The sequence below is a fragment of the Ammospiza caudacuta genome, chromosome 4, assembly GCF_027887145.1.
Source record: "Ammospiza caudacuta isolate bAmmCau1 chromosome 4, bAmmCau1.pri, whole genome shotgun sequence".
NCBI lineage: Eukaryota > Metazoa > Chordata > Aves > Passeriformes > Passerellidae > Ammospiza > Ammospiza caudacuta.
The window spans coordinates 24,530,163-24,547,380 of record NC_080596.1 but is presented as its reverse complement, the minus strand read 5'-3'; the positions used below and the strand labels follow the sequence as shown (position 1 = coordinate 24,547,380).

The window sequence follows — 17,218 nt, the reverse complement described above, 5'->3', positions numbered from 1 at the left end:
GCTCCTTCCAGCATGTTTTGGGTGCAGGATGATGTTCAGTGTAGTTAGTGTATCCCATAGGGAAGAGGTGCTGGGCTGGGCTTAAAGAAAATGCTTGGAAAATGAGAGCAGAGCTGGAGGAAAGCCCCCACTGCTTTATCTGGCCACCAGGAAGCAGTGCTGCTGGGGTGCCCACCCAGAGGGCTCTGGGGATGCAGCTCTCTGTGGTGTTATCTCATTGGGATGCTCCACTTTGGAACAGTAGGAGATTTTATGAGGCTGTGGGGACCATTCCAGGGGGAGGTGCAGCTCTGCAGCCCATGGTCTCACAGTGCTGCCCATCTGAGGCACAGGCTCCTGTCACAACCACTGAGCTCAGCCGAGTGGTGACATAACTATGGGAACAGGAAACGCAGGAGAACTCTCCTGCTCCTTAATGATGCTCAGACAAAAAATCTGCCAGTACATGTCTGGGTATTTCAAATCCCAAACTAAAGGGACTTTTCTGCGCAGGAGGTGCCAGGAGGTGGCACAAGGACAAATCCCTGGCTTGTTTGATGACACGCCAGACTGAGCACTGTGATTTGGGAGGGCTTTGTGGGACCAGATTCCAGCCAGAGTCACATGCAAAGGCTTTGCTCTAGCCTGCAAATATTTCATTCCTTGTTGCAGCCGCAGGGACCACGACTGACATGAGGGCTGCATTCCTGGTGCTGCTCCTATGGGCTGTGGCCTGTGCTTACCCTGTAAGTACCCCCTGGACTGACACTCCCTCCCCAAACCCCTTGGTTTTGCCCCGCCAAGGCACACTGATCACTGACCAAATGTCTCCTGGATGTGTTTAGGTGCCTGGCCATGAACCCTCCCACCCCAGTGCCCTGCAGGAGGTAAGCCACAGGTGCTGCTGTCCCACAGGGAGCAGCCCCTCAGGGAGCAAGTCTGGGATGGAGAGCCAGCTCTGGGCAGGCATCCTGGCACCAGGAACCTAGGAGGGATCTGCTGCTTCTATGGGTCTTTGTCTGTCTGCTCAGTCTTTTCAAGCTGGGTTGGTTTCACCCTGTTTTGACTTGCCTCCCTGCAAAAGTTCCCAGTTCACCTGACACCTTTTGCTGTGCTGGCCCTGAAATAGCCCAGCTTGGGCTTTTCTGGGCTGCCCTTTTGCTGGTGGCTACCATTTTTTTGTATCTGCAGAAATAAATAAAGGGCTGAGGTGTAAGTAATAGAAAAGACTTGAGCTCTTGCATGGCTTGGGAGTGAGGCCCTGCAGCAGCAGCAGTAAAAGTACTGTGGTTGGTGTTTAATAAACCAAAAGCACCATGTCATGTTTTGCCTCCAGGATACCACAAATGAAGAATACATTGGCAAGCTGGGCAACCGCCTAGATGGTGGGGATGGCAGACATCATCCTGCCAATCCAGAGACAGGGGACAATGCACTTGTCAGGGACCTGGCAGGTGGGAATGCCGTGGATGAGGAGCTGGATGAGCTCAGTGGCCAAGATGTGGGAGGCCGAGTTGGGCAGGCTCAGCACATGAACCAGGTGGACCATGAAGACATGAGTGCCCACAATGGGAACGACCTTGGTTTCCTGGTGAGTGAGTGAGTGAGTGAGTGAGTGAGTGAGTGAGTGAGTGGAGAGGAATGTTTTGTTCTGCCAGGAAAGCTCCCTTGGCCCCAAAGCTGGCATCGGTCAAGGTTGTGCTTGGCTTTGCATTCATCTGTTTGTCACCTCCATAGGAGGTGGATGCCCGTGACACTGAAGATGCTGACAATGGAGACCACTACGGTGCCAGAGCCAACGCGTTTCCCTCCCATGGTGGTGGGTTCCTGGATGAGGAGGATGACAGTGGGGACGACACCTTTGATGCCAATGGGCAAGAAGAGAGGGGTGAAGGCCCCACCTATGGGGCTGGTGCTGATGGGGCAGGGGAACACGAGCACGATGCTGGCCGTGGGGATGCCGGGGCTGGCGTGGGGCACAGCAGCAGCAGCAGCAGCAGTGAGAGCACTGGGGCAGACCACCGACGCTACAGGAACTATGGGCACACCTACAGGCACAGAGGGGCCAGCAGCAGCAGCCAGGAGGAGAGCTATGACTTCCAGGACGAAGCCATGCAGGGAGATGATCCCTCTGTCTTTGACGGCCCAGGCAGCAGCTACAGGATGCGCCACACTGGCCCCCACGCTCTGGGGAACAGTGGGGAGAGTGCCCAGGGGGCTGGCTCCCACCGCTGGGAGGAGGGTGACAGCAGGTCCCCCGAGGTGGAGGATGGTGACTCTGGAGAAGACAGTCCATCTGTGGAGAACAACAGTCAGTCAGAAGAGTCTGTTGACAGCCAGTCAGAGGAAAAAAGCTCCAGCCACTCCAGGGAGGATGGGGATGGGGAGGACAGCCCCTCCAGGGAAGATGAGGACAGTGAGTCCAGGGAGACCACTGCTGAGCAGTCAGATGAAGTGCCAGGGGAGACCCCAGAGGTGGTGAGAACCTTGAATGAGTACAGCAACAGTCAGACCTGGGAAGGTCAGGAGGACTGGGATTCTGCTGAGGACAGGAGTGTACTGTCCACACCTGACAGTGAGTCTAGGGAAGAAGAGACTGAACTGAGCAAGTCCAGGGAAGATGATGATGACCAGAGCCATTCCACAGAGGAAACTGTGGACGAGTCGGAGGAGGATGACAATGACTCTGTGCCAAGCACATCAGCTGAGAGCCCAGAGGTGCCAGAGGATGACAGCAGCCCAGAGGACAACACAGGTGAGGACAGCAGGTCCACAGAGAGCGACAACAGCGAGTCCCAGGAAGATGAGGATGACGTGGAGAGCCACTCCCAGGAGGATGCCACCCAAGAGTCCAGCAGCCACGGGGACGACAGCTCCCTGCAGAGCCTGGAGAGTGGGGCCCACAAGCGGCAGCTGGGCGCCCTCCGGCGCAGACCTGCCGCTGACTATGATGACAATGACTGCCAGGATGGGTACTGACCTGTGCCCCGGGACCTCAGCAGGGGTGTGAGGGGAGGAGGGGTTAATTTATTTGCCATATAGCCTGGTTGACTTCTTCTCAAGAAGTGGTTAAAATGGAGTGGTTAATGCTGTGGTTAAAATGGAGCCAGGTTTGCCAGAGCTAGGCCAGAGCATGCTACACAGAGAATGAATGAAAGGCTTGCCAGGCACAGGGAGAACACCGAACCACAGCAAGAAAGGGTATTTTCTGTATCAAACTGGAGAGCAGCTGAGAGCTGTGAGGGCCAGCAGGGTGATGCTGCCCACTTGCCCCAGGGGCACAGTGGTGGCTTGGCACTTCGGGGCATGCTGGGCAGGTCCCTGTGTTCATTCCTTGTGTTTACCTACCCAGACTCCAGTTGGCGCTTTCCATTAACTCTATGTCCAGCACATAAAAAGGAAAAGCTACAGCTGGTGTGCACATGTGGTGCATGGGCACAGCAGGGTGTGAAGTACCACTTCAGGATGGGATGTATGTAATATTTTTATTATTTTGTAAGAAATGTACAGAAAACATTATGCTGTATCCTTTTTGCACTTGTATTTCAAAGCTGAAATATACCCTGTTGATTTCTTTAATCATTATTAAAACCACCAAACTCCACTGTAGTGTGGTTTGAGGTGTTGCTGACTTTTTCTCCTGGGTGTGTCAGGGTCTGCAGTTTGGGGCTGGACCAGAAGGAGTGGGAAGCAAAGGGCAGGATATTTGTGTGGAGAGCCACAGCATCTGGGTGGAGGGGGAAAGCAAAAGCTGAGGGTGTTCCCACTCCCTCTATTTCCAGGTGCCCCAAAGGCCACCCCTGCCCCTTGGTGAACCCGCAGTGGAGTGGAAAATCTGGCTGATGAGCCCAGTGAGCTGGGGCTGAGGCTTTGCTGTATTAGGGCCATCACCTCCTGCAATGTGAGCAAGGGCTGTGCTGCTCTTCCTGAGGAGCTGGAAAGGTGTCCCAGGCCATGAGGACTCTTCTGGTCCACTGGCTTTGTGTGCCCATGGTGGCGCCTGGTACCAGTTCCCTGCAGCAGAGATGCAGGTGAGCAAGGTAAAGGTGTTACCATGAGTAAAGCCTGTTTTACTCTGTGTGACCTTTGGTTGGTTTATCCCTCCTATCAGCAAATAAACGACATGTTATTTAAAATCACATTATTATAAATGCCACCCAGGCCCTTCTTCCTTGTTCACATGTGCAAAACAAGCAGTACAATGTGGGTTTTCATGCTGAAGGTGAAGCTTGGGCTGTTGTGTCACTGTGCAGTTTTACAGCATGGAGTTGTGGCTCTGCAGAGGACAGTCCCCAAGGGGCCAGGGTGAGTGGGTACACTCCCTTCAGCTCTCAGGTCTCAGGTCTGAGCATTGCAGTACCAAATTCAAGAACCAGTAAAAAAATGAAATCTTTTTCTGCTACTTATAGCAGAACCACACTTAATTTGTAGCCTGTTTCCACCACTTGAAGGCTGGGAACTGAACAACTAGTGGTTTTTATGGAAATTGTGTTTTAATATTCACCCTGTGAAAACCTTTTTCTGCTTCTGTATGAGATCAGCTCTGAAATTTGTGGCTTCCCCATGCTGCTGTCTTGGGAATGAGCCTCTTTCCTGACCCTTCATCCCACTAGTCCCCACTTCATTGTGAATACCTCAGCTGTGACCAAAAAATAAGAGGCCCTTATTTTTTGGACCTCTCGCATCAGTTGTGTGAATAGCTGGGGATACTGTGATGGCAGTGATGCCTGTCAGGGTCATGAGCACCAAAATTCCGGAGTGTAGCTCCACCACTGGGGTGAATGACAGCAATGGCTATCTTGTGTTCGGTGTGGGTCACATCCCTGTCGCTGCAGTTTAAAGTTGTAGCAATGAGTGCAATGAGTGTTTGCTGCTGCTGCGGGGCAGGCAGGGCTGGGAGCCCTCCCGCGGCCAGCAAGCGGTGCTGCTGTCCAGGCAGGGCCACGCTCTGGTGCCGCCTGTGTCGCAGGGCTGGGTCACACCCCGGGGCCATCGGAGGTGATGGTCACATAGCGACAGCTGGTGGCCGTGGGGATGGAGCAGTTTTTTCGGGATCCCTCCAGGAAGAGGCGTGCAGCTCTGCAGTGAGCTCAGCCTGCGAGAAGCACAGTGGAAACGTGTCAGGAGAGGGGTGAAACCGCTTCTTGCAAATTTGTCGATGACCCTGTGTCCATCTTCATCCTTGTGGGAGTGGTGCTGGGGTGCACAGCAGCCTGGCACAGCGGGGCAGCGGACTGCATGTCCCTGTCCTCCTCACTTCATGCATGGAGAGAAAAACTGGATTGATTTGGGTTTAGTGTGGGCGGGAGGCACGAGTGCCTTGCCAACAGGGCCGAGGGTATCCGGCTGTGTGTTCCTGGGGACATGCTGCCCCTACAGCCGCGTCCTGGCCAGCAGCGCCCAAAACTTGCCTCCCGCTGACTGGCTGCTCCCCAAAAGCCAGGGAGCCGGTGCCAGGGCTGACTGCTGCTGGCTGGTCCTGCCAGGACAGGTTCCCACGGGACCATCCCTCCTGGGCACTGCCCTTCTCTGGGAAAACCTCCCACTTGGCCTCAGGGAGGAGCGGCTCATGTTGGGCTCACGCAAGGATTTGCCCAGAACCTGCCAAGGACATCTGCAAGGTTTTGGGGGACATTGGTGTTATTGGACTGTCCCTATCAAATGCTGTTCAGCTGTTCATCTGTGTATAAGCAGGACCACCCTGCTTGACATGTGGCAGGGCAGGATTTCACAGGGTGAGGTTTTGGATGGGCAGAAGGAGTGTGACCAAAAGGTGCTCTTTGGGAGGATTTAAAAGCATTTTTAGGAGTTTATGTATTCGGTTTTTGTGCCATGTGTCTGTGCACTGTGAGCATTGGAGGGGGAAACTCCTGCTCTTTGCTGCTGGGCTGCCAGGATAAGCAGCTGGGAAGGTCAGCCACAGGCTGTGCCATCGCTGGAGATGTTCCTGCCTCCAGTTTCAGGATGATTACGTGATGAAGTTGTCAGATTCAGTTTTCCTGATGGGTTAGGCAGGGATAAAAAATGCCCACGTCAATGTATGCTTTTATTATCCACCCACATGACGTTCTTTGTGCAGTGGGGGTGGCCTCCAGAGCTGAATGCAGCAATTTACCCAGAAATCAGCATTGGAGGTTAAAGCAGGTATTTTTGGATCCATTTGGGTTTTTGAAAACATGAGTTTGCATAACCTTAAAATAAAGGTTTCTTGTGTTGGTTTTTATGGTTTTTTATTTTATTTTTTATTTTATTTTTTTTATTCTAAGAAGAAAAAATTCTATTTTAAATAAGTAGCTGGTGGCTGAAGTGGGAGGCAGCAGTGCTGAGCCTGGCTGTGGCAGCTGAACTTGGGGCAGCCACAGCATACAAGCTGTACTTATTCAACCCCTGGATTTGGTGGGAGAAACAGGGAGACCCATGCACTTGCAGGCCACCTCTCCATCCAGCAGTGGCTTTTTTGACAGTGCAGACAAATTTCCTGGGCTTCGCATGGTGATCTGAGTTCCACAGCTGGCTGCAGGCTTTTTCTTGGCCTGTGTTTGTGTTTAGCAAAATGGGAATATCTGTGAAAGAAACATTGATAGAATCACAGAATGATCTTGGTTGGAAGGGACTTTAAACACCGTCTCAATTCAACCCCCCTGCCATGGGCAGGGACATTAGACCAGGTTTCTCAGAGCCCCATCCAACCTGGTCTTGAACACTTCCAGGGATGGGGCACCTACTGCTTCTCTGAGCAACCTGTTCCAGTGCCTCCCCACCCTCACAGCAGAGAATTTCTTCCTAGTATTGAATCTAAACCTTCTCTCTCTCAGTTTGAAGTCATCCTCTCCTTGTCTTGTCACTACATGCCCTTGTAGGAAACTTCTCTTCCTCTTCCTTGTAGGCTCCCTTCAGGTCTGATGGGGTTGTCTGGTCCGTGCCCCCTGGCATGTAATTCTGTTGTGGGAACCACTCCTCTCCAAGCACACAGTGTGGCCAGGAGAGTTTGATTGCATTTCTCTGCCCTTTTCAATGGGGAGGAAAAACCTCTGACGGAATCACTGAGGCCATCAATCTGAAAAAAAGAAATATGCCAGATGTGGGAAAACAGCCTGTGACCTCAGTGAAACCCCAAAATGTTACAAACCTTTTGAATGCTCAAAGGAAATTTTTCTTCCAGCTCTCTTTACTGCCATGCACTTTGATGGCAAATAACTTTCCCATCCCTGGCTTAGCCATGTCCTGGGAGTTTTGTGGTTCCCCCAGCACTGCCCCAAGAAGCCAGGCACCGCAGGATGGTACAAGTGTAAGTGTTAGCATCCACCAGTACTGCATTCCCCCAGCTCATGATGGAAACCTTAAATCCTCTCATACTGCACTCCTCAAATTCACGGTGGAAACCTTCAGAGTGAGCAAGTGGTTTGCAGTTCAGTTTTTTCCTGTTTCCTGACATGCAAAGCTGCAAAGAGCTGTTGTATTTTAGCAGAAGGCATCAGGTTACTGAACACAGGGGCTGAAACTGCACCTGGGGGGCCAAGGCAACATCTGCCCTTTCTGTCCTAGACTGGTGTTGCTTCACCTGCAGAGCAAAAATTAGTTTTATGACAGTGTAAAAACTTTGTAAAGACACCTTTTAAAAAAGGGAAATGAGTGCCTGAGTGTCAAGGTACTTTTTGCAGGAGGCATGTACTTCTCTATGTATTTAGGCCAGTTTGGATGGGGCTTTAAGCAACCTGGTCTGGTGGGAGGTGTCCCTGCCCATGGCAGGGGATTGGGACTAGATGAGATTTAGGGTTCCTGCCAATCCAAAGCATTCTGTGATTCTGTGATGTGTGGATACATACATCACTCTTCTGCAATTCATGTGTGTACACAATAACAAATAACCAGTTCAAGAGCAGCAGTTCCTGCTGATACACACAGCACACTGCCTCTGCTGCAAGTGGGGCCTTTTTAATGCCATACTCAGGGGTTTTACCAAGTTAGAGCAGTGTATGCAGTGACAGGGAGGTAGGAGCCATCACCAGAACAGCACAGAAGCAGCGTGCTTCCATGCCATCCAGATGCCTGCAAGTCCAGGGACACTGATTTAACTTTGTTAGAGAGCTCACTTCCTGAGCTGAATGTGCAGGGGGTTGGTTGTTACTTCTGCAATGAACAGAGGCTACCTTCCTGCTTGCCTTCTGAAAATAAGAGTTTTTGGGAGGGTTATTTGTCTTTTTCTCCTGAGAATGTGTTTGAGAGCTCTCACATGGATGGAGGCAGAGACAGCTGGGGGGACCAGACCTGGTAACTTGCTCTGGCTGATGAGGAGTTTGTTGTTCCTGAAAAAAAGAAAAACAAACAAAGAGAGGAGATCCAATACACAGATATTGCTCAAACACGTGAGGGCCTGGGTGGTGGCAAGTCTGGGATTTGTGATAATGCTGCAACCTAGCCTCAGTGATTTGCTGGGGTTGGTTCCCAGAGCTCAGGGTGCTTCAAAGTGCTCACATTACAGAGCTACTCCTGGCCTGCATTTTGCTACAAAATAGAATTAATTTCCTTTTTCTGGTTTCTGCTCAGAGAAAAAGGAAAATCATGTGAAATGTTCACTTGCAGAAGGCCAATATATAAAGATTGTGTACTGATAATGGAGACTGATACAAGGCGCATTTTAGATAATCTCCCTTCACACTTTTATTCTAAAATTGGATGTTGGCAAAAGAATAATGAGTTGTGTGTGCAGCTGATGCTGGTTTGCATTTGTGTTTGTGCTCTGAGAGGTAAGGAGAAAGGGAGGCATTCTTTATTCTTATTCTGTTGCTCCCTCTTCTTTCTCATCACTTCTCTCCCCAGCTGGTGACCATGGTACACACACTCCTGTCCCTGACAGTATGTGAGGAGAGCTGGAAGCCAGGGCAAGCTCTCAGGTGCCTCCTATACAGGTTTTGGGGGTGCCCTGGCCACTGAGCTGCATGGCAGGCGTGTCGCTATAGGACACGAAACAACATGAGCGCACACACCACTGCTCTCAAGGAGAACAAAAGGGAAGTTTATTTTCTGACTTTAGCATTTATCATTTTCTAAAAGTGACAGTGGATTGGAGGGTGAAAGTGCCACCCCCCCAATGACACTGGACAAACTAACAGTCTATCAAATTTCTCTTCTTCCATAAAAGAATGCAAAACAATAAGTTATTTACAGAAAGTGTGTGAGAAAGTTTGCTACAAGAATGTAAAGATCAGAAGGCTTAGAAAATATTAAAAAATCAGGGCAACACAGGGGTGCCCCTTTCCCTGACTGCAGCAGCACCTTTGTCTCTTCCCACCATGCTCAAAGTGTCCTTCTGGTTTTGTTTTCTTTACTTATTTTTGTCTCTGAGGTTTTCTTTCAGAATAGCTTCAGGGCATGGAAATAGGACGGAGTGGCCTCAGCCCTGCAGTGCCGGGCAGGGCAGGAGCACTCTGCTCTGCTCATTTACTGCTCTGCAAAAATAATAACTAAATTTGGACTTAGGAGCCATGTCAGCCTGAGCCAGACAGGGACACTCTGACCCTGAGATCCTCAGGGGCTCAGGCAAGTAAGTACACCCAAACTGTACAGGGTGCCCTTGCTCGGTGCAAGCTGCAGCACAAAGCTGCAGCCAGCGGCTGGTGCAAACCCCGCCTTCCACTGGACCACTTTGGTTAAAACCCCATCCTTTGGAGGCAGATAAGCTGTTCTATGTTTTGTTTCCAGCAAGATGATATCATTTCATAAACTTTCAAAGTCTGCATTCACTTTTAATAACAGATTCTTTTCAGACAAAAGGGTGATCACTCCGAGCCCTGCCACCTTGGCGGGACGGAGTTCTTGCAAAAGCATTGAGACCAATGCTCCACACCTGCCATGTGGTGATTTTAAAGTAGTAATAGAAAATAAATTTCAAATGGAAACATTAGGATGTGCTGGGTGAGTTCCTGGCTGGTTTTCCACCATGGTGCCGTTGAGGTTGCTGCTGCTGGTAGCCTGCCTGGGCAGCACCCGCTCCAGGAGCTAAACATAGGTGCTGGTTGCACAAGGCACTTCAGCACACGTTAATTATCCTGGTGTTTTTAGGGATCTTGGGTGAAACGTGTGTTTTTATAGTCAGTTTTCCATAATTTTTTTAAGCAGCCTGGAGTAGAAGCCCTTTAATTACATTAAAAATCACCTCCCACCAGGACTCTCTGTTCCCAAGCCCTGCTGAAATTTTAAGCTCAAAGCCAGGCACTTTGCTCATTGCTTTCCTAGGCCAGGCAGCTTAGGACAGCAGGGGACAATGGGAAGCAGGGCTATCTATCTCTGCCCTGAATGCCTAGCAGGGCAGCCCCTCCAGCTGCTCCAGCCCCATGGAGCTGGGGGGACATGGGAATCCTCATCCTCACAAATGCTGATCTCTATCTTTGTCATAGACTGCATTGGCACCGAAGAACTACATGGCTGAGGTGTTTTTGTGGGTTTTTGTTTTGTTTTGCTTTGTTGTTTTTTTTTGTTTTGTTTTGTTTTGTTTGTTTGGGGGTTTTTTTGGGTTGGTTTTTTTTGCGTGGCTTTTCCTGGCACAAGGCGTCAGCTGAAAGCCACGGCCAGCTACAGGCCTCCCTTATAATTAGGACTCTTCACAGTCACAAAAGGGGCTTTGAAGCCCATGGGGCAGCTGTGCCCTGCAGCCCCAGGGGGTTGCATGGTGGGCATGTGGCATGGTCTGCTGCCAGGGGTGTTGGACCATTGGGGGACTATGGGGGACCTCTCCCTCCTCAGAAACAATTCATGTGTGTAGTGCTCCGTCAGCAATTATCAGCTCCCCACCATGAACCTGTCAATGATGGGCTCCCCTGCGTGTAGCTGAGGCTGGCTTTGCCCCTAGTTTTGAGAAGAAACACTCAGGCATTTCATGGCAAAGTGAATTTTTCTGTCCTAAATAACCATAGTTTTACCACTGGCTAAGCTGACGATTACAGATCTGCCTGAAGGCATTTATTTTTCAGCACCTCTCTTCCTTCTCCTCGGGTTGTCGGCCTGAAAGCATCAAGTGGGAGTTGCAGCTCTCCTTGCTCCTGTGGAAAGCAAAGTTGCATTTGGTGAATGAATAGTCAATCCCTGAACTGCTGTAGCTTAGGGGCCTTTGCTGATGAGCACAAGAAAAATCTGGGAAAGAGGGAGCAGAGGTGCACTGGAGAGCTGGGTGGATAAAATCCAAGCAGGAAATGATAAATATAGGTAAAGAAGAGACGACATCCCTGTAGAGGTGGGTGTAGGGGACAGCATCCACTTGCTGTATCCTGTCACCAAGATGCACAGTGTGATTTGAGGGCACATGTGGGTGGGGTTTTTCATTTCCCCCCCCCTCCCAGGAAGTTATTCTGCTTTGCTGGGGACATACACAGATTTCAGCTGAGCAATGCATGATTTTTGAGAGGAGGGGACTGGGCTGGCCCCTGTGTGGGTCTGCGTAGTTCGCAGGGCATTAGAAACAAAGCAGACCTGCATTTTGTAGCAACACTGTGGCAGAAATGGCTCTCAAAGGGGCATGGAGTGACACCTGTATCTGAGTCCCCTTTTCTTTCCCTTCCCTTACCAAGGCCTCTGCAGGCATCCTGGAGAGGGATTTTTTTTTGATTTAGCTTTTTTTTGGTCTAACGGCTCTGCACAAGTGGCTGTGGGGCTGGGCTTTTGAGGTCGGTCTTTTTGTCTACTTGAAAAAACAGTGACAGGATTTCTCAAAAAGGGAGGTGGACACCCCCCAGCAACATATTTCCCAATATTTATTTTAATTAAAACCCAGAGTGTTATTATACCCTCGGCCTCCCAGCCGCACATCTGAGGCCAGACCCTCAATTAAGTGGCGCAGGGCAAGCCTCTCTGGGTTTGGCAGCAGCGTGGGGTGCTATGTTTGTGCACCAAATCTGCCAGCGTTGAAGTTTTGGAGGGGTTTTGGTGCATGCTGGAGAGCTGGCGTCACTCTGGGCAGGGCGGTGACTGGCTTAGGGGGGGCAAAGCCAGGCCTTATATCCCAGCAGGGCAGCAGTGGGAGGAAATCTCTGCCGGCTGACTCCATGGTTAGCTCTCAGTGCTGGGGCAGGGTAAGCTTGCTGCTGCTTTTCTCCCTTGGGTTGTGCATTGATGTCTGCTTTTTGCAGGGAGATGGGAGGGTCAGCTTGCTGGCAGGATTGGGGTGCTGCTTTTAGTCTTTTTCTGGATCTGTGGCTTCATGAAGCACTTGGGTGGAGGGGATGAGCATCCAGACCCTTGCTGCAAGGTCAGAGAAACTTGTGGACACTTGTTTTATAGCCTGAATTAAGCAAAACTAGGGAAATCTCAAGCACAGATAAATGTAATAACAATTCCCTACAAGCCCAGCGGATACTGGGTTTAGGCAGAGGAAGGGTAGGAGAAAGCCTGACTGAGCTCAGGGGGATGCTGGGAGCGTTGTTCACTGGGGGAAGGCTGGGGTGATGCTGGAAACGATTGGGTGTGCTCCTTTCTCCTTGATGCATGAGGGCAGGCTGTGTTTTGGTGCTTTGGGTGTGCAGCTCAGACCTGCCTAGAGCTAAATCCCCTCCAGCTGTGCCTATGGGGGGCTCTTTGCATTGGTGCCTTGCCACTGCTGTTTTTACCAGTGGCAGCCTGTGAAGTCAATTACTTCCATTATTTGTTTGCTTGTTTGTTTTTCCTCAGTGAGGTTACACTGTCTGTGGTGTAATTCCCAGGAGCAACTGCTTCCTGGGCAAAGCCCAAGCAGGTCTTGAGCTGTGGAAGGGCAGCCACAGTGGGCAGTGCTCCCAGCTGCTCCTGTTGTGTCTCCAGTGGGGCTTGGCTTTCTCCCCTCCCTTAAGGACAATGGGGAAACAGGAATAAGTTATCCTTCTCCAGGAAAGCTTTGAGTTCACTACATGGGGAAACTTGCTTTTCTGGTATATGGTGGCTTCTAGAAAAAATAAAATGTATTAATGGAAGTTCAGGCAGATCTTTAAAAAAAAAAGAAAAAAAAGAAAGAATTGGGTCTATGGAGGGGTTGGGTGACTTCACCAAGGAAGGCTGGAGGTCAGCCTTTCTTCTCCCCAGTCACCCACGTGGACATAGACACGTGGATGGTTTGGAGTGGTGTTGGTGCTTTCTAGCTGAAATGCAAGCCCTCAATGTGTTTCAGTGTTCCTAGAGACAGCAGCCATGAGGAGTGTCCTGGTGTTTGTCTGCCTGGTGGGAATGGCGTGCACCTTCTCGGTGAGTGCCAGCTGAGGGGGGACCCCTGGCCTTGCCAGGGCTGGTGTGGGGCACGTACCAACTCACCCTTTCCCCCAGGTCAAGAGCTGGCTGCGGCAACCCAAGCTGGATGACTCAGAAGAGAATGCGGTAGGGTCTCCCCTGTGCCTAGTCCCACACAGGGCTGATCTTGAGGAAGAGTGCATTTTGGTGGCTCCTGTACCCAAGGCCCCAGACTGATGGGATTTTCCCCCTCCTTCTCCTGGTAGGTTTTCAAGAGCCGGCACCGGCATTACCTGTACAGATACATCTACGTGTATCCCCCGCAGCGACGGTACCAGGTGGGTGGTTCCGAGGGGTTGCTGCTGCTTTGCTGCCCTCCAAATGCAGAGATTTTAGCCCAAATGAGACTGGGGCAAGGTCTGTGCCCTGTTGGCTTGGCCTGTGGGCCTGGGCACAGAACATTGTACTTGTGATACCACTGGGAACCCACCCACCCTCCTCCAACTTGGTTTTTCCTCTTAGGGTAGTGACTCATCTGAGGAAGAGGGGGATGGCTCGGAGGAGGAGGAAGAGGGGGTGAGTATGGCAAACCAGCAGTCTGCAAAACAAATACAGGAATTTGGGAACTTTCTTTGGTTTTGTTGTCTCTTCTCATCAGCATTTGTGGTCACTGACTTCCCACAGGCTCGCACTCTGGATACAACTGGATTTTCTACTCTGGACCTTATTTTACTTTTTTTGTCGATATTTTCCTTTTGCTTTCCTTTTTCTTCCTGGGCAGGGGTTTCACCAAACAACCCTGAGACAAATTCTCTGGGTTTCCATTTCCAGTGGATCAGAAAGGAGCAGGATGGGCCAAAGAACAGAACCAGGGAGGTTCACACAAGGAAGAGGGTGCTGTTAGGAACTCCTCTAATCTTCATCTTTCAGGATCTGTTACCCCTGTAACACTGAGAATACCCCTATGGAAAACCCAGTTATGCTCTGCATGTGTGTTTGTGGAGTGACACAAACTGATGCTATATTGGGAAAGTCAAATTTGTATCAGTCAGATGGTAAAGCTGCTCCTGTCTGCTGGATCAGTGTGAGCTTGGGCACCTCTGGAGCTGTGAGAGCAACCCAGGTCCAAAATTAAATGTAAGGGATTACAAAGATCTTTTGTGCCTTATTGGGCTGCAAATGCTCAAAAATAGTCCAGCAGTCTCAGGCACATAGGTGCTTTGAAATAAGGATCTGGTATGCTTAAAATCCTGCGTGTCACGCTTAATCAAGTCCTTTATTTTTTTCTTTTTAAAAAGTTATTTAATGAAAGCAGGAAATCTGGTTTTAAACCCTGCTTCGGGGGCCTGTCAGGGATTGGGATATAGCATGGGGTGGCCCCTGTGCCAGCTCTGGCACCTCCCTGCAATTTGCCCCATTTTAGCTGTTTCTCTCCCCTACCACTGCAATCTCTAAGGATAAATTTGAGCAGTAGGATGGGCAGCAAAATGTTGACTTTCATTTCTCAGAAAGAAATTAACTGGTATGCATGAATGTAGCTGCTCTTTAGGTCTGCCCTTTTCATTTTGAGGGCACCAGAGCAGTGGCTGCTCTCATGCAGGGATATGCCTTCACTGGCAGGGTGGTCAGCAAGATGAATCATGCAGAAAGGCCCCAAGGTCAGTTATGTAAAAAGCATTATAAAGCATATCAGTTTGTAAAAAGCTGCTGTATAGGGAGCATCACTTCCACTGGCACAGCTGGCTGCACTGTGCAATTTGATGGCTATCCTGTTGGAGAGGAGAGCAGCCTGGATTTTCTCTGCCAGCACCTGCACCTGTATTTCAAGGTCTGAGGTGGCCCAAAATGCCAGGGTAGGTGTCCTTGGTCTTGGCGTGTGAGCAGCAGAGATTGCCCAGGGCAGCGATGACACTGACCTCAGGCCTCCCTGCCATGGCTGGGCTCATGTGCTGGTGCCAACCAGCTCCACCTCCCAGGCTGGGCCCTGAGTGAATTGCCCCACCAGTTCCTCAGTGTCTGCTTCAGGCTCTGTTTGTATATGGGTTATTCCTTACCCTTTTTTTAGCTGTGCACCCCACTGAGAGCCCCGCTCTGCTGCTGATCTCTGGGGCCAAGTGTTGCTGATGGCTGATTGCTGGTGGGGTTTGGGCTCACGCCTGGCTTTGAGCCATCACATCTCACTGACCATCCACACATGGCATGCAGTGTGTTCGCGTGTAGTGTGCCTGTGGCTTTCTTTGTTTACTGGAAACTTGGGAGGTAACTTCAGAAGAAAACCTTTAGATGCTTTGCAAAGCAAAACTTGGAGACAGAATGGGAACATCAGACTCCAGCCACCACCACGTAATTGCACAGCTCCATCTGCCCTGCTGCAGCCTCTACATTTCAGCCTGGAACAAGAGCCGTGAGAAAGCAGGGAACTCGGAGCCATGCCCAAATGCTCTGTGTGGATGCACCGTATCCCTCTCGCTGTGGAGAGCCTGCGCTCCACTCCAGCTGCTGACCCCCTGCCGTGTCTGTCCCTGTCCTTGCAGGGGCCTTTTTATGCTGGAACCAAGGCAGGTGGACACCTTGCTGGAGCAGCCCCTGAGGACTGCCAAGCTGCACTGGGAGGAGACATCCCATCCCCCCAGCAGGTGCGGTTTGGGGAGATAGAGGGAGCACCCACGGGGAGGGGGCTGTTCATTGCATGTTTGCTTGTACCCATGGGATACCCTGCACTCTGTTTCTGCTTGGGGAGTTGCTGTGGAAATACCTATAGCTGGACAAAGCTCTGGACATTAACTTGGGGTTGGAAAGGGTACCCCAAAAAGACAGTCCTGCCATGAAAGGTGTGGGGGAATGCTCAGCTGCGCCCATACCTTCCCCTTTCCACATTGAGCTGCAAGCTCCTGACATTCAAGTTATGCTGTGCTGTCTTCCCTCTGCCAGGGCAAGGACTGCCAAAGGATCAGGCAGAGAACTGCCAGCAAGGGGGAAGACTCTGAAAATGAAGACAGTGATGAGAATGAGGAGGAAGAGGAAGAAGAAGAAGTAGATGAGAATGAGAACGGTGTCAACGGCACAAGCACCAATACCACAGAGAGTATTGGACCTCATGGCAATGGCACTGCGGCGGCTGAGGAGGGCACTGGTGAAGCTGAGGAAGAGGAGGAAGAGGAGGAGGAAGAAGAAGAGGAAGAAGAGGAGGAGGAAGAAGCTGAAGCTACCACCATTGCAAGCACCACCAACGAAGAGGGTCTGATACAGGCGACCACTATGGATGATGGGGGACCCACAGATGTCACCACAGATGCCACCACAGCTGGGGAGCTGTGGGAGTATGATGTGACAGCCAGGGACCATGGCCGGGGGGATGAGGGCACCACTGAGGGTGGGTACGAGGAACAGGATGAGTACGCACGTGGGGACAGCTACCGCGCCTATGAGGATGAGTACGGCTACTACAAAGGGCATGGGTATGACGTGTACGGCCAGGATTACTACTACAGCCAGTGAGCACAGCCCTGGTGCTGTCCCTGTCAGCCCCAGCCACTCAGGAAGGTGCATTCCAAGGCTCCCTGGAGCCGCCGCATGCCAGAGGGGATGCCAGGCAGCTTGTCATGCACAGGCTGCATCCCTGGCTCCATCCCAGGCTTTTTTTTGTATCTTGCAAAGTGAAATGAAATGAAATGAAATGAAATGAAATGAAATGAAATGAAATGAAATGAAATGAAATGAAATGAAATAAAGCAACTGAACTGAGCTTGTTGGTGACAAAAGGTTTGCTGCCAAATTTTCTGTGGTCAGTGGAAGAATGCAGCACTTGGGGAGGGGCTGAGGGGCTGCATGATGCTTAGGGCTGAATCTTGTTATTCCAGCTCAGATGCACATGAAAGGAGGGAGGAATAGCAAGGATAACTTGGAAAGCTGCTGTAGAGTGCCCTCTGAAAAATGAAAGGGTGCTCTTAGGGACACTGCGGTGGGATTACAGCCTTGTTTTACGTAAAGTTGATGTGAATTTCCAATATGTGAGCAGTGATAACTTTATCACGTCTTCTTTCCTTGGTAA

The 17,218-nt window shown here is 50.8% G+C and overlaps 2 protein-coding genes across 4 annotated transcripts; both read left to right on the top strand.

The window, feature by feature from the left end:
• The first annotated feature begins 650 nt into the window (after nt 1–650).
• On the top strand, nt 651–3,501 carry LOC131557133 (dentin matrix acidic phosphoprotein 1-like). Its single transcript, XM_058804184.1, has 4 exons — nt 651–725; nt 825–866; nt 1,316–1,570; nt 1,717–3,501. Exons 1-4 carry the CDS (start codon nt 672–674, stop codon nt 2,956–2,958), a joined length of 1,593 nt encoding a protein of 530 aa, XP_058660167.1. The 5' UTR covers nt 651–671; the 3' UTR covers nt 2,959–3,501.
• An 8,507-nt stretch (nt 3,502–12,008) lies between these two features.
• Nucleotides 12,009–16,892, top strand: IBSP (integrin binding sialoprotein). 3 transcript variants are annotated; one of them, XM_058804089.1, is made up of 7 exons: nt 12,009–12,044; nt 13,112–13,185; nt 13,264–13,314; nt 13,434–13,505; nt 13,690–13,743; nt 15,702–15,803; nt 16,099–16,892. In XM_058804089.1, the coding sequence occupies exons 2-7, from the start codon at nt 13,132–13,134 to the stop codon at nt 16,663–16,665; spliced, it is 900 nt and encodes a 299-aa protein (XP_058660072.1). In that variant the 5' UTR covers nt 12,009–12,044; nt 13,112–13,131; the 3' UTR covers nt 16,666–16,892. The 3 variants fall into 3 exon arrangements, with proteins under 3 accessions (XP_058660072.1, XP_058660073.1, XP_058660074.1); XM_058804090.1 differs by having other exon boundaries at nt 12,012–12,044; nt 13,121–13,185; XM_058804091.1 differs by lacking the exon at nt 13,690–13,743 and having other exon boundaries at nt 12,022–12,044.
• Nucleotides 16,893–17,218: the final 326 nt, after the last annotated feature.